Source organism: Mesoplodon mirus (assembly GCF_964341445.2).
Source record: "Mesoplodon mirus genome assembly, chromosome: 7".
NCBI classification, from domain to species: Eukaryota; Metazoa; Chordata; class Mammalia; order Artiodactyla; family Ziphiidae; genus Mesoplodon; species Mesoplodon mirus.
The window spans coordinates 82,085,042-82,098,404 of record NC_138983.1 but is presented as its reverse complement, the minus strand read 5'-3'; the positions used below and the strand labels follow the sequence as shown (position 1 = coordinate 82,098,404).

Below are 13,363 nucleotides of genomic sequence, written 5' to 3'. Positions count from 1 at the left end.
AGAAGCAAGCTCATCTATGCCGGATATCACTGTTAAAAGGACAGTCTTAAAAATGTGTGGAATTATCATTGTGATCATTGTTAAATCCAGCTATCCACTCCTACCTCTGCTGACTTCTCCTGTGGACATTATGGTGTATTCCATTCATTCTAGATATGACACTGAATAATTAGAGGACTGTATTTTTCTAACAAAATTGTTTTCTGAAAACCTTTTATAGGGAAAGCAGAGAATATGAAAGCCTATCTAAAGAGTGCAGAAGGCTATTTTGTCCTGAATAAAAGCACTACGATTGGAAGGCATGAAAATTCAGACCTTGTTTTAGAGGTAAGACCTCTTCCTACCCAGTCCCCGACCCTCCCTACCCCTCACACCACCAAAAGTCCTGACTGTTCTGTGGACTCCAGTCTCTTGTAAAGCACAGCCTCTGGCTAACAGTCCCAGCCTTCCTCGGTGTGCCACCAATAACCATTCCCCACATGTGCTGGGTCTCCCTGGCACATGTGGTAAGAATGAGCACAGTGCAAAGTGCGATGGGCCCTGTGTCCTTTGCTGACTGTGTGTGCAGTGTCCCACCCTGATGGCGCGGTTTGGAAGGTGGGCGTAGAGCTGATGCTTGACCTTCACCTGCTCCGCGTCTGGCAGCCACGGCCACCTGAAGTGCCCAGCTTGAGCAATGGCCTCTCGCCCTTTCCAGAGCTTCTGGAGACTATGGGCCCCTCAGAGCCCTCCCCCGCCCACGTACCTCCAAGTAGTAAATCAGGGTAAGCCCTGGGCATGGCCTCAGTGCTCTCTCACTTCATTTCATTCCATTCTCTGAATTAGCTGTGGCTTGGTCCACAGTCCCAGCTCATTGACAGCCAAGGAAGTTGGAAGAAGTTGTAAGTAAGGAATTATAAAAACAGTGGCTTTGAGCCTTTTTAACATTTTGAAAGGGATTAAAATATTGAAGCAGAAAGAGAAATGCAATGGAATCCCTTTAGGACTGTGAAAGGCAGACCACTGTCAGACTTCACTCAACAGAGTTTTTTAAACTTTATTTTGAAATAATTATAGATGCACAAATGGTAGAGAGAATGGCACGAAGCATGTGTGGAGTCCTGTGCCATTTTACCACGTGTGGATTTGCGTGTGGCCCTCAGGATATAGGAGTATTCCATCATCAGAGATGTCCCTTGTGATGCTCCTTTTATAGTCACAATTCCTCCTCCCACCATCGTCCCCACGCTCCGAAAAGCACTAATCTGTTCTCCGTCTCTATAATTTTCATCATTTATCTATGACCTTTGCGATTGTTTTTTTTTTTTTTTTTTAGTCATTGTAATGCCCTTGACATCCATTTAGGTTATTAGCTTGTTCTTTTATTGCTGAGTAATAGTCCACGGTATGGACGTATCACCTATGTTTAACCATTCACTTTTTGAAGGACATTTTGTTTCCATTTGGGGCTATTACAAATAAATGTACTATAAACATTTGTATACAGGTTTTTGTGTGAACATAAGTTTTTATTTCTCTGTGATAAATGCTCAGGAGTATGATTGCATGGATTAACATATGTGTTTATATAGATTCGGTTTGTAAAGAAACTGCCAGACTTATCCAGCATGGCTGTACCATTTTTCATTTCCACCAGCAATGTATGAGACACATCCTCACCAGCAATTAGCATAAACACTGTTTTTCATTTTAGCTGTTTTAGTAAGTGTGTAGTGGTATCTCATCATAGTCTTAACTTGCATTTCCCAAATCGATAGTGATGTTAAATGTCTTTTCATGTACGTGTTTGCCTTCTGCATATCCTCTTCAGTGAAATATCTCTTCATATCTTTTAAGTGTCTCTAATCGAATTGTTAATTTTTTTACCATTGAGTTTTGAGAATTCTTTATGTATTTTAGATATGAGTCCCTTGTCAGATAGATGGTTTGCAAATATTTTCTCCCATCCGTAGCTTGTCTTTTCATTCTCTTAGCAGAGTATTTCACAGAGCAAAAGCTTTAACTTTTGATGAAGTCCAGGTAGTTATTTTTTCTTTTATAGATCATGCTTTTAGTGTCATGTCTAAGAACATGCCACCAGGTCCCTGACCCTGAGGATTTTCTCTTATGTTTTCTTCTAAGTGTTTTATAGTTTTATGTTTAAATCTATGAACCATTTTGGGTTCACTGTCGTTTATGATGTGAGATTTAGGTCAAAGTTCATTTTTCTTGCATGTGGATATTTAGTTGTTCCAGAAGCATTTGTTGAACAGACTATCCTTTCTCCATTGAATTGCTTTTGCAAGTTTGTCAAAAATAATCTGGCCATACTTTCTATGGGGGCTACTTCTTAGTTCCCTATTATGTTTCATGGATCTATTTGTCATAATGGATCTACCATTATGAGATAGCCTTGATTACTGTCGCTATGTAAGTCTTAAATCAGGTAGAGTGATTCCTCCCACTTTTCTTTTAAAAAAATTTTTAACCTATTCTAGTTCCTTTGCCTTTCCATTTACATTTTAGTGTAAGCCTGTCTGTATATACAAAATATCATGCTGTAATTTTGATTGGAATTGTGTTTAATCCTATATAACAATGTGAGAATAATTGATATACTCCTACATTGTCTTCCAATTCATGAACATGGTATATTTCTCCATTTATTCAGTGTCTCTCATGAGTGTTTTGTAGTTTTCAGCATACGAGTCCTGAACATGTTTTGTTAGATTTACACTTAAGTATATCTCTCTCTTTTTTTTTTTGAGTGATTGTAAATGGTATTATATTTTTAATTTTGGTGTCCACATGTTCATTGACAGTATATAGATATACAGTTGATTTTTGTATGCTTCTTGGTATCTTGGAACCTTAACTGTACTTTCTTATATAAGGGCTTTTGTAGATTTCTTGGGATTTTATACATAAACAATCATGTCATCTGCAAATAAGAACAATTTTATTTCTCCTTTCAGAAAAGGAGATGTGAATGCCTTGAATCTTCTTTTCCTTGCTTTATTTCCCTGGTTAAGACTTCCAGGACTCTGCTGAACAAGAGCAGTGTATAAATCCTTATATTCACTTGTTCCTGACCTTAGGGGGAAAAAGTCAGTCTTTAACCGTTAAGTACGAGGTTAGCTGTAGGGTATTTATACATGTTCTTACCAAGTGAGAAATTTCCCCCTTTATTCCTAGTTTTCTGAGAATGTTTATTGTAAACGCAACAGATTTAAAGATAACTCCATGAACGTCCCCGTGAGATTCTCCTCCATGATATGGTCTCCCTTCAAGGACACAGAACATCTGTTCAGTGTGCAAAGTGGGAGGAAAAAGAAGAAGAAGAAGAACTGTAGTTTCTTCTTTATCCTAACAAGGCATAGATTTGGGGTAGTTTTATTTCCTGTCTGGCTAAAGTAGAGACAGAGATCTCTGTTTTGAACTGGACTATGATATTAGAAAACTGTAGTAATTTTTAAAAGCACAGGCTTTGGAGATAGACAGAGCTGGGTTTGAATCTCATTAGGCTACTTTGTGGCTGAGTGACTTCAACCAAATTACTTAATCACTCTGAGCTCCTTTTCCCTGTCTGTAAACCTCTTACCTCACAGGGTTATTCTGAGGATTAAGTGAGAAATGCATATAAAGAGCCTGGCATGTGGTGGTCAGTGAATGACACAATGATCATTATTATGGTCTCCTAAAACAGAGACTGAGAAGAATCCTCAGAGGTGCACAGGGTTGAGATGAGGATCCACTGACATTAATAAGCCATTTGGAAAAGGGAACTAATGAGGACAGTTATTAACTAGACAGAAATTGAGTTGCATTCATTGTATATAAATAATTGACTGCTTACTGCTCCTCGGACTTAGCTTAAGAAATACGTCACTAGGCTTCCCTGGTGGCGAAGTGGTTGAGAGTCCGCCTGCCGATGCAAGGGACACGGGTTCGTGCCCGTTCCGGGAATATCCCACATGCCGCGGAGCGGCTGGGCCCGTGAGCCACGGCCGCTGAGCCAGCGTGTCCGGAGCCTGAGCTCTGCAACGGGAGAGGCCACAACAGTGAGAGGCCCGCGTACCGCAAAAAAAAAAAAAAAAAAAAAAAAAAATTCAGGGATTTATATTACTAAAAAGTCATCATTGCATTTACCCAGAGGTTACATCTAGCAAATAAAAAAGATTGTTTATTTGCTTGGATCAATCCTAAAGAATAGGCAGTCATGCTTCTAAAGATTTCTACTCATCAGCAAGGCTGACATGTTGTTTTGACTATTGGTATCATAGTATTTCGACATCATTTACTCTTTCCGATAATGGAAGGTAGTTACATGCTTCTTGTTTTTAAAAATTGGGAGAAAGGAAAATATAAGGAAGAAAATAAAGGTCACTTGTAATCATTTGGCTCAAGGAAATATCAATATTGATATTTGCAGGGTTTTACCCTCCAGACTTTTTTCTATATCCTGTAAGGAGTTTGGTTCCCTAAGGCAATAGGAAGCCTGTTTATAGCCAGGCTAGTGAGAACTGTTTCTAGTCAACAGTGATAACTGTTGCTATCACTCATTCATTGCACAGTATTTACCCAGAGCCTCAGCACCGAGCCAAGTCTAGGGGTACAGTGATGGCAGAACTGGACATGGTCCCTGCCATCAGGAAGCTGCCAGGAGAGAGAGAAATAAGTCAAATGATCCCACAAAGGTGTGACTAATTCCATTCCAACATTGGGGCTGTAAAGGAAAGGAATATGGAAGACAAGGAGGACTTAACTAGACAATAGGAGAAGGGAATGGCATGTGCAAGGGCCCTGGGGTGGAAGAGCATATTGTGAACCCAAGGGACTGAGAGAAAACCAGGGCGTCCAGAAGTCAGAGTGGGAAGGAGGAGGGCTAAGGGACAAGTCGGCCTCCTTCATGTCACCATAAGGGTTTTGATCTTTATCTGAAAAGCAGTGGGAAGAAGGCTTGAAGGATTGTAAACAAGGGGGAGACCTGCCAGTGAACATCCCAGCTGCTGTGTGCAGGCGAGCCATCAGGAGCTCTATTCACAATCTCCCCTCTCCCATTTTACATGGCTCAAAAGCCTCAGCCTTGCTCATTTCACAGCTAAACCTTGCAAGTTATAATTTATATGATTTGATGTGCCTTGTAAACTGTAATCTTTAGAGTTGGATGTGGCTGTTATTTAAACTCTGCTGAGAAAGGGACTCAGTTCTTCCAGAATGAAGAAACACCAAAGCCAGTGGTTGTTGGATTTTCCGCATGTTTAAGAGTGGTTGTTCAACATGAACTCCTAGGCATTCTGACCCAGTGGGTTTGGGGTAAGGCCCAGGAATCTTCACATTTATATGCTCCCCAGGTTCAGGTGGGGGGAATGGAGTCCCCTGGAGTTGGCTCCAGGACCACACTTTGAGAACCCCACCATCAGTGCTCCCTCCCTCTCCGTTCTTGATCAGCAGAACTCCTGCTTGTGTGTGTGTGTGTGTGTGTGTGTGTGTGTGTGTGTGTGTGTATTCTTTCAATAAACTTTGTTTTGAGGAAAAGAGAAGCGAAGGGTAAACAATGAAGGGCTGACTGACCCTACCCCTCCCCAGGGACTCCCCCAGTCCCACCCTGGGGAAGTCCTAGGATCCCTAGAAGACTGAGCTCTAGGACAGCCCAAGTCAGCGCAGGGCTGCAGCTACGAGGGTGGAGATGGAAGAGAAAAAGAAAGAACAGACATGACAGGGGGATGAAATGCTGGTGTCCACCCCTCACCCTCGGTGATCAGTGTCCTGCCAGCCATCTCCTTTCTCATGGGTGGAGCCATCTCTCCAGCCTGTGTCAGCCCTTCTAGCGTGGGATCTGAGGGTCGTGAAGCCAGACTGATCTCATACACACACCCCAGATCCCATCCAGCCGGATGACTCTCGTCCCTTTTCCTGGCCCCTGCCAGTTCTGGGCTCCCTCTCAGAAAAGAACCAGAGCCTACACCATAATCTTGTTTATTATTATTAAACAAGGCTGCTGGGATTCTCCTATTATTTGCATCATTTCACGGACGTGCAGGTATGTCTGCTCTGTCAAAGGACACATACAGCTGTAACTCTGATGGGCATAGCCAAATTGTCCACCAGAGGTTTCCGGATGTGGTGTCCTGCCAGCAGTGGACGCCCGTCTCCCACTCCCTCCCCAGCCTAGGGTGCTGACCCCCTATTGGATCTTCACTGATCTACGGGGTGAAGTATGGTACCTGTGTAATTCACATTTCTGTTATTCTAAGCGAACACCTGCATTTTGGGACATAAGGTGACAGGTGGACTCTCTGTGGGGAAATCCACGGAATGAAACAGGCCTGGGAGGGTGCACTTGCTGGCTCCCCATCTGCATCGCGCTTGTCCTCCTGCCTGGGTCGTGCTCCCCTCCTCCCCCCTCCCCCCCACCTCACCCCTGGCTTCTCCCCAAGTGCTCCTTGCTCTGGGGGTTCACCTGTTTGGTCTCACCAGTCCTCAGGGAATGTTTTGTCCCCTGTTTGGGAACTGGCGGCTGATTTCATTGGTCAGTACCCAGCACAGCAATTGATGGGACTAGTTTCTCACCAGCAGATGGAGGGCTTCCAAGAGGAAATGTTCAGAGGAAAGGGCTAGATCGTGATCTCATTTTTCTTTTTTTTTTTTATTGTGGTAAGAGATGCATAACATAAAATTTACCATCTTAACCACTTTTATTAAGTGTGCAGTTCAGTGGCATTAAATATATTCACACTGTTGTGCAGCCATCACCCCCATCCATCTCCAGAACTGTTTGAATCTTGCAGAACTGAAACTGCACCCATGAAACAACAACTCCCCTTATCCCCCAATCCCAGCCCCCAGCAACCACCGTTCTGCTTTCTGTCTCTATGACCTTGGCTACTCTGGGTATCTCATATAAGTAGAATCATAACAGTATTTGTCTTTTCATGACTGGCTTCTTTCACTGAGTATAATATCCTTTCACTGAGTATAATGTCCATGTTCATCCAGGCTGTAGCATGTGTCCGAATTTCCTTCCTTTTTTAAGGCTGAATAATATTCCATTGTGTGGATTCACCACATTTTGTTTATTCATTCATCTACTGATGGACACTTGGGTTGTTTCCACCTTTTGGCTGTTGCAAACAATGCTATGAACATGGGTGTATAAATATCTCTTCAAGGCCCTGCTTTCAGTTCTTTGGGATATATACCCAAAAGTAGACTTGCTGGATCATATGATAATTTTATTTTTAATTGTTTGAGGAACTGCCATGCTGTTTTCCATAGTGGCTGCACCAAGTTACATTCTCACAACAGGGCACAAGGGTTCCACTTTCCCTGCGTCCTCACCAACACTTGTTATTTCCCTTTTTTTTTTTTAATAGTAGCCATTCTGATGGATGTGATATGAAAGAAAGATCATAATCTTTTGAATAGCATACATAATACAAACAGCTACAGCATACATTTATGGACTACTTACTGCATCTCACATGGCTTTATACATCATCTATGTATGTTCTGTATATATATTTACAGAATTATATCCACAAAACAAATCCTGTGCGGGTGAGAACTACTATTATCATTATTATCCTCATTTGATGACATGGACATGGGACTCAGAAAGGTTAAGGAACTGGCCCAAATCACACAGCTAGACGGGGGAGGTGGGGCTGAGTTTCAGACTGAGCTGACTCAAGCTTCTAAAAACAGAAGCTTCACTTTTTGAGTGTAAATTTAGCTTTGGGAACATCTAATATCTAAATTGGAAATTCTCAGTTAACTGAGATAACAAGATAATTGACTAAGCTAGGGAAATTCCACTCTGTGGAATCGAGAATGGGGGTTGTCAGTGAAATGTGAGATGAATGTTCTTGTGATCCTCATTCATGCAACAGACTGAGGTGTTGCCATCTAGGGGGGGATTTGGGTAAAGAGGAAACGTTGACCTGGTGCTTTCCCAGGAAGAGGAGCATTGGGGCTGTTAAATGGGGGCCCAGCAAGAAACACCACTTATCTCTCCAATACAGCCGGAGTAAGTCCTCTGCTTATAAGGACTGGTGGAGTTCAATTAGTCCCACCTGGATAACCCAGGATAGTCTCCCACTTTTTAAAAAATTTTTTAAAAGTTTTTGGCTGGGTTTGGTCTTCGTTGCTGAGCACAGGCTTTCTCTAGTTGCAGCGAGCGAGGGTTACTCTTTGTTGCGGTGCACGGGCTTCTCATTGCAGTGGCTTCTCTTGTTGTGGAGCACGGGCTCTAGGCACGCGGATTCAGTAGTTGTGGCTCGTGGGCTCTGGAGCGCAGGCTCGGTAGTTGTGGCACACGGGCTTTGTTGCTCCATGGCATGTGGGATCTTCCCGGACCAGGGCTCGAACCCGTGTCTCTTGCATTGGCAGGCGGATTCTTAACCACTGCAACACCAGGGAAGTCCTTAGTCTCCCTCTTTTAAGACCACTGATTAGTAACCTTGACATCATCACAGTCCCTTTGGCCACGTCATGGAGCATATTCCCAGGTTCTGGGGATCAGGGCATGGGCATCTTTGGGAGACCATTCTGCCCAGCACATTAATACTACCACTTGACTGGACCGTTGCTTTGGGACTGGTCTGAGAGCTTTCTGGAAGAATCAGTAGGATCAATGCCACAGGCCACGGAGAAAGATGGCTGGATGAGCTGGCAGGTGATAATCCCGTTACCAAGAGGGCAGGAAGCAGGACTGGTTGAGTGAGCACCTGAACATCCCTGAAGCGGCCAGGCAGTTTGGGGCCTGGAGATGAACCAGGGGTTGGAAATACACACCTGCGAATCGAGGGGGTGGCACAGTGGCCCCAGCCCATGGACAGAGTGAGGAGGAAACGGACATCTGAGGGGAGAGGAGCCCGGCGTGGAGACCTGGAAGCAGTCAGAGAGGTGAGGGAGCCAGAGAGCTGCTGCCAGGCTGAGGGTATTCATCACAGAGACAGCTTGCTTTGTGCCAGGTACTGTTCTGGGCACTTTCGAGTGTATTAACTCATTTCATCCTTAGGAGGTTAGTGTTGTTTGCCCCACTTTACAGATGAGGGCGTTGAGGCACAGATAGGCTGAGTATCCTGCCTGAGGTCACAGAGGGAGGCTGGGGCACTGGGCACCACGCTCGGGCAGTCTGATTTCAGGAGCAGCCTCTCCTGAGGCCTTGCCGGTCCACAGGGCTCTCCCGGGGAGACCGGGGAGGAAGGATCCAGCTGACGGGGAAGCAGAGAAGCTTCTTCTTTCCTTCCAATCCCAGACCCGTCGTCTCACCAGCGCCTGGCCGTTTCCTCATATCCTTATTCTTTTGAAAACCCCATTTTTTTTTTTTTTACTATTTCTGCACTACATCCCTTTCTGGAGGCAGTGGGGGGATGGGGCTGGAGGATGGGATAGCCTAGAACCAAAAGGTTAAAAGAAATAGATAAAACACACACACACACACACAAACACACACACACAAGTTAATTTCAAAAATGTTATCCCACTCCTTTGAACATGTCACCAAGCAGTACCTTTTGTCAATCCTACGAAGCCCAGCTTATCAAACTCATTTTTGCTGCTCAGGGAGCAACCAAAGAGAAGCAAAGAACCATGCCCCAGGCTGCACAGCTGGAAGGTAGCAGAGGTGAGACTTGAACTCAAGGCTTTCTAACTCCAGAGCCCATCCTCTTGCTCATAATAGAGAACATTTCCCATTTGCCCTATGTTCTCTTCTAAGTGCCTTAGTATGTATTATATCATTTATACGTCACCAGTAGCTTATAAGACTGTCCTTTTGTTACCTTACAGATGAGGAAGCTGAGGTATCACTTGCCCAAGGTCACCCTGCTAGGAAGTAGGAGAGCTGGACTCGAGCCCAGTCTAATAACCACCACGTTGCCCTGCTCCCCCAACCCCTGAACCACCAGGCCACGTGCCTCTCTCTGACAACTGTGTCACATGTCACAGGGAGGCCGACAGCCCGAGGAGGCCCCCGAGGGCAATGGCAGTGGGTTGAGGACCCAGCGGGAGAGGAACCTCTTGAAGCCATTTGACAATAAAGGAAAGGAAGGGGGAAGGGGCGGTGTTTCCAGGCCGAGGGGGTGGTGAGCACGTTCACAGGTTAGACGGAAGTTACACTGTCAAGGTGAGGATGCAGAAGAGGAGATGGTTGAGGAGAGGGACCAGACCAGGGTGGGATGAAGGCAGGACCACCCGGAGGCCCTTGGCAGCTAGGAGAAGCCTTGAGGTTCCCATCTAGGAGCTTCTCCATGCCTGGGAAGTCCAGGTCCTGGCAGGGAGCTGAAGGCACATTCACAGGGGTGTGGAGTGATGGAGGGGAGTTTCCTGAAGGGACTCCATAGGGAGTGGGCAGGGCTCAGAGAAACCACAAAGGATAGTGCAGGGCCCAGAGCTAGTATGAGTGAGGACTGTTCCCACACCCAGAGCTGAGGGGTGAGGGGCAGGGGCATTTCCTGGGACCCGGAGACCCCGAGGGCTGGGTAGAGTCCTCTGAGGGAAGCTGTGTGGCCCCAGAGAATGGAAGCCAGGGGAGTAAGTACCCCAAGCTCTCTCCTCCCTGCTCTGATCTCTAACCCCCCCATTGGCCAAACCCAACAAGAAACCAGACACAAGGAGCCCATCAGCCCATGGATGTAGCCGCACAGGTGGGCCTGCTGGGCAGAGGGCGCCGTGTAAAGGGATGGAGGAGGGTCGGGAGAAGCAGACGGAGGATGCAGGCAGGTGCAGGAGGTGAAGACCTAGGAGGCTGTTGTCAAAGTAGAATGAAAAGCCTGAGAGCAGGGACCTGCTGGCTGGGGGGCCCAAAGGGCACTGGGCCAGCCTCAGGACAGAAGTGTGAGGGTGGCAGGAGGGTTTGGGGGCCAGGATGGACTTGAAGGAGCTGGTGAGCTTGAGCAGGGCCCAGGGTGGGTGAGCATAGGGCATTACCCATAGGGAGCAAACAGGGAGCAAAGGCTACGTGACTCAAGGAGAGGACGAGACAGAGGATAAGGAAGGCCGGGAGCGGGAGGTTATGGTCTGAGATGGGGCTTCCCAGTGCCAGGTGATGCAAGGTTGAAACCTAGCTCCAAAGGACGGTTCCAGGTACACGTCGAACCTCAGCGACAATGTCAGTGAACCTCAGGGCAATGTCATAACTAAGTCAGCTTCCCGAGGAGGCTTCCTTAAAGCACAGGGGTCGTCAGAGCAGATGGTCATTGTTAATAGAAGTTTAAACGTCTCAATATTTTATGGACTCACTATATACTTTTTAAAGACATTTTCAATGCAGGAGCCTTAAAAAATGCACTTGTTTTGTATATTAGGTCCTGCCTGTCTCCTCTCTCATTATTAAATCACTCTCTACTCTGAAAATCACAGGGTACAAATCAAAGGTACAAGTTTTGGAATTAGACTTGGGTTCAAACCCTGACATTGCCCTGGGCCAGCATCCTGATGTTGAGTGAGTCCCTTCATCTTAGCCATTTTTTAAATCGTGGTAAAATACCTATAAAGTTTACCGTCTTAACCACTTTTAAGTGTACAGATCAGTAGTTGTAAGTTATTCACATTGTTGTGCAACCAGCCTCAGAATTTTTCATCTTGCAAAACTGAAACTGTACCCATTAAAGAACAATTCCCCGTTTCCCCTTCCCCAGCTCCTGGCAACCCCCGTTCTATTTTGTTTCTATGAGCTTGACTACTTTATGTACCTCACACAGTGGAATCATACAAAATTTGCCTTTTTGTGACACTTATTTCACATCATGTCCTCACGGTTCATCCATGTTGTAGCATGTGTCAGAATTTCCTTCCTCCTACACTGAATAATATTCCACTGTATGGATGGACCACATTTTGCTTATCCAATCATCAGTCAGTGGGCACTTGGGTGGCTTCCACCTTTTGGCAATTGTGAATAATGCTACTATAAACATGAGTGTACACATAACTCTTTAAGTTCCTGCTTTCAATTCTTTGGGGTATATACCCGGAAGTGGACTTGCTGGATCATATGATAATTTTATTCTAAATTGTTTGAGAAGCCGCTCTACTGTTTTCCATATCAGCTGCACCATTTTACATTCTCAGCGGTGCATAAGTGTTCCCCTACTCTACATCCTTGCCAACACTTGTTATTTTCTGTTGCTGTTTGTTTGTTTTTGATAGTAGCCATCCTAATGGGTATGAGGTGGTATCTCACTGTGGTTTTGATTTGAATTTCCCTAATGACTAGTAATGTTGAGCATCTTTTTACATGCTTGTTGGACATTTATATATCTTCTTTGGAGAAATGTCTATTCCAGTTCTTTGCCCATATTTGATCAGGTTATTTGGGGGTTCTTTTTTGTTGTTGTTGTTGAGTTATAGTTCTCTATATATTCTTCATATTAACCCTTTTTCAGATTTGTGTTTTGCAACTATTTTCTCCCATTCTCTAGATGGCCTTTCACCCTGTTTATTGTGTCCTTTGATTCACTGAAGTTTTAATTTTTGATATAGTTGAATTTATCTATTTTTACTTTTGCTGCCTATGCTTTTGGTATCATATCCAATAATGCATTGCCAAATCCAATGTCATAAAGCTTTCCTCCTGTGCTTTCCTCTAAAAGTTTTATAGTTTTAGACTCTGTTTAAGTCTTTGATCCACTTTGAGTTAATTTTTATACATGGTGTAAGGTAAGAGTTCAACTTAATTCTTTTGCAGTCTTTCCCAGCATCATTTGTTGAAAATACTGTTCTTTCCCCATTGAATAATCTTGGCACCCATGTCAAAAATCATTGGACCATATATGCAAAGTTTTATTTCTGTGCTCTCTATTCTATTCTATTGGCCTATGTGCCTGACCTTATGTCAGTATCACACTGTTTTGATTACTGTACCTTTGTATGCAGTAAGTTTTGAAATCAGGAAGTGTGAGACCTTCAACTTTGCTTTTCTTTCTCAATAGTATTTTGGCTATTTCGGGTCCACTGAGATTCCATATGAATTTTAGGATGGATTTTTCTATTTCTGCCCAATCTGCTGTTGGGATTTTGAATCTGTAGATCCTGCTGTGTAGTAATGACATCTTAACAATATTAAGTCTTCCAACCCACGAATACAGGGTGTCTTTCCATTTATTTGTGTCTTTAATTTCTTTCAGCAGCACTTTGTAGTTTTCAGTGTACACATCTTTTACCACCTTGGTTAAATTTATCCCAAAATATGTTATTCATTTTGATGCTATTGTAAATGAAATTATTTTCTTAACTTCCTTTTCAGATTGTTCATTGTGAGCATATAGAAACACAGCTGATGTTTGTGTGTTGATTTTGTGTCCTATGATTTTGCTAGTGAATGTTATTTTTTAGTTCTAAGAGGGTTGTGGTTTTTCATGGACTCTTTAGGATTTTG

At 44.1% G+C, this 13,363-nt stretch overlaps 1 protein-coding gene across 1 annotated transcript in view; it reads left to right on the top strand.

Annotated features, from left to right (window-relative positions):
* Positions 1-234: 234 nt before the first annotated feature.
* Positions 235-13,363, top strand: part of LOC309808831 (forkhead-associated domain-containing protein 1-like) — a gene marked incomplete at both ends in the record, with an annotated part of 79,563 nt that continues 66,434 nt past the window's right edge. The window contains one exon of the mRNA XM_082629404.1: positions 235-327. Coding sequence (XP_082485530.1) covers positions 235-327 — 93 coding nt within the window. The remainder of the gene's footprint in view (positions 328-13,363) is intronic.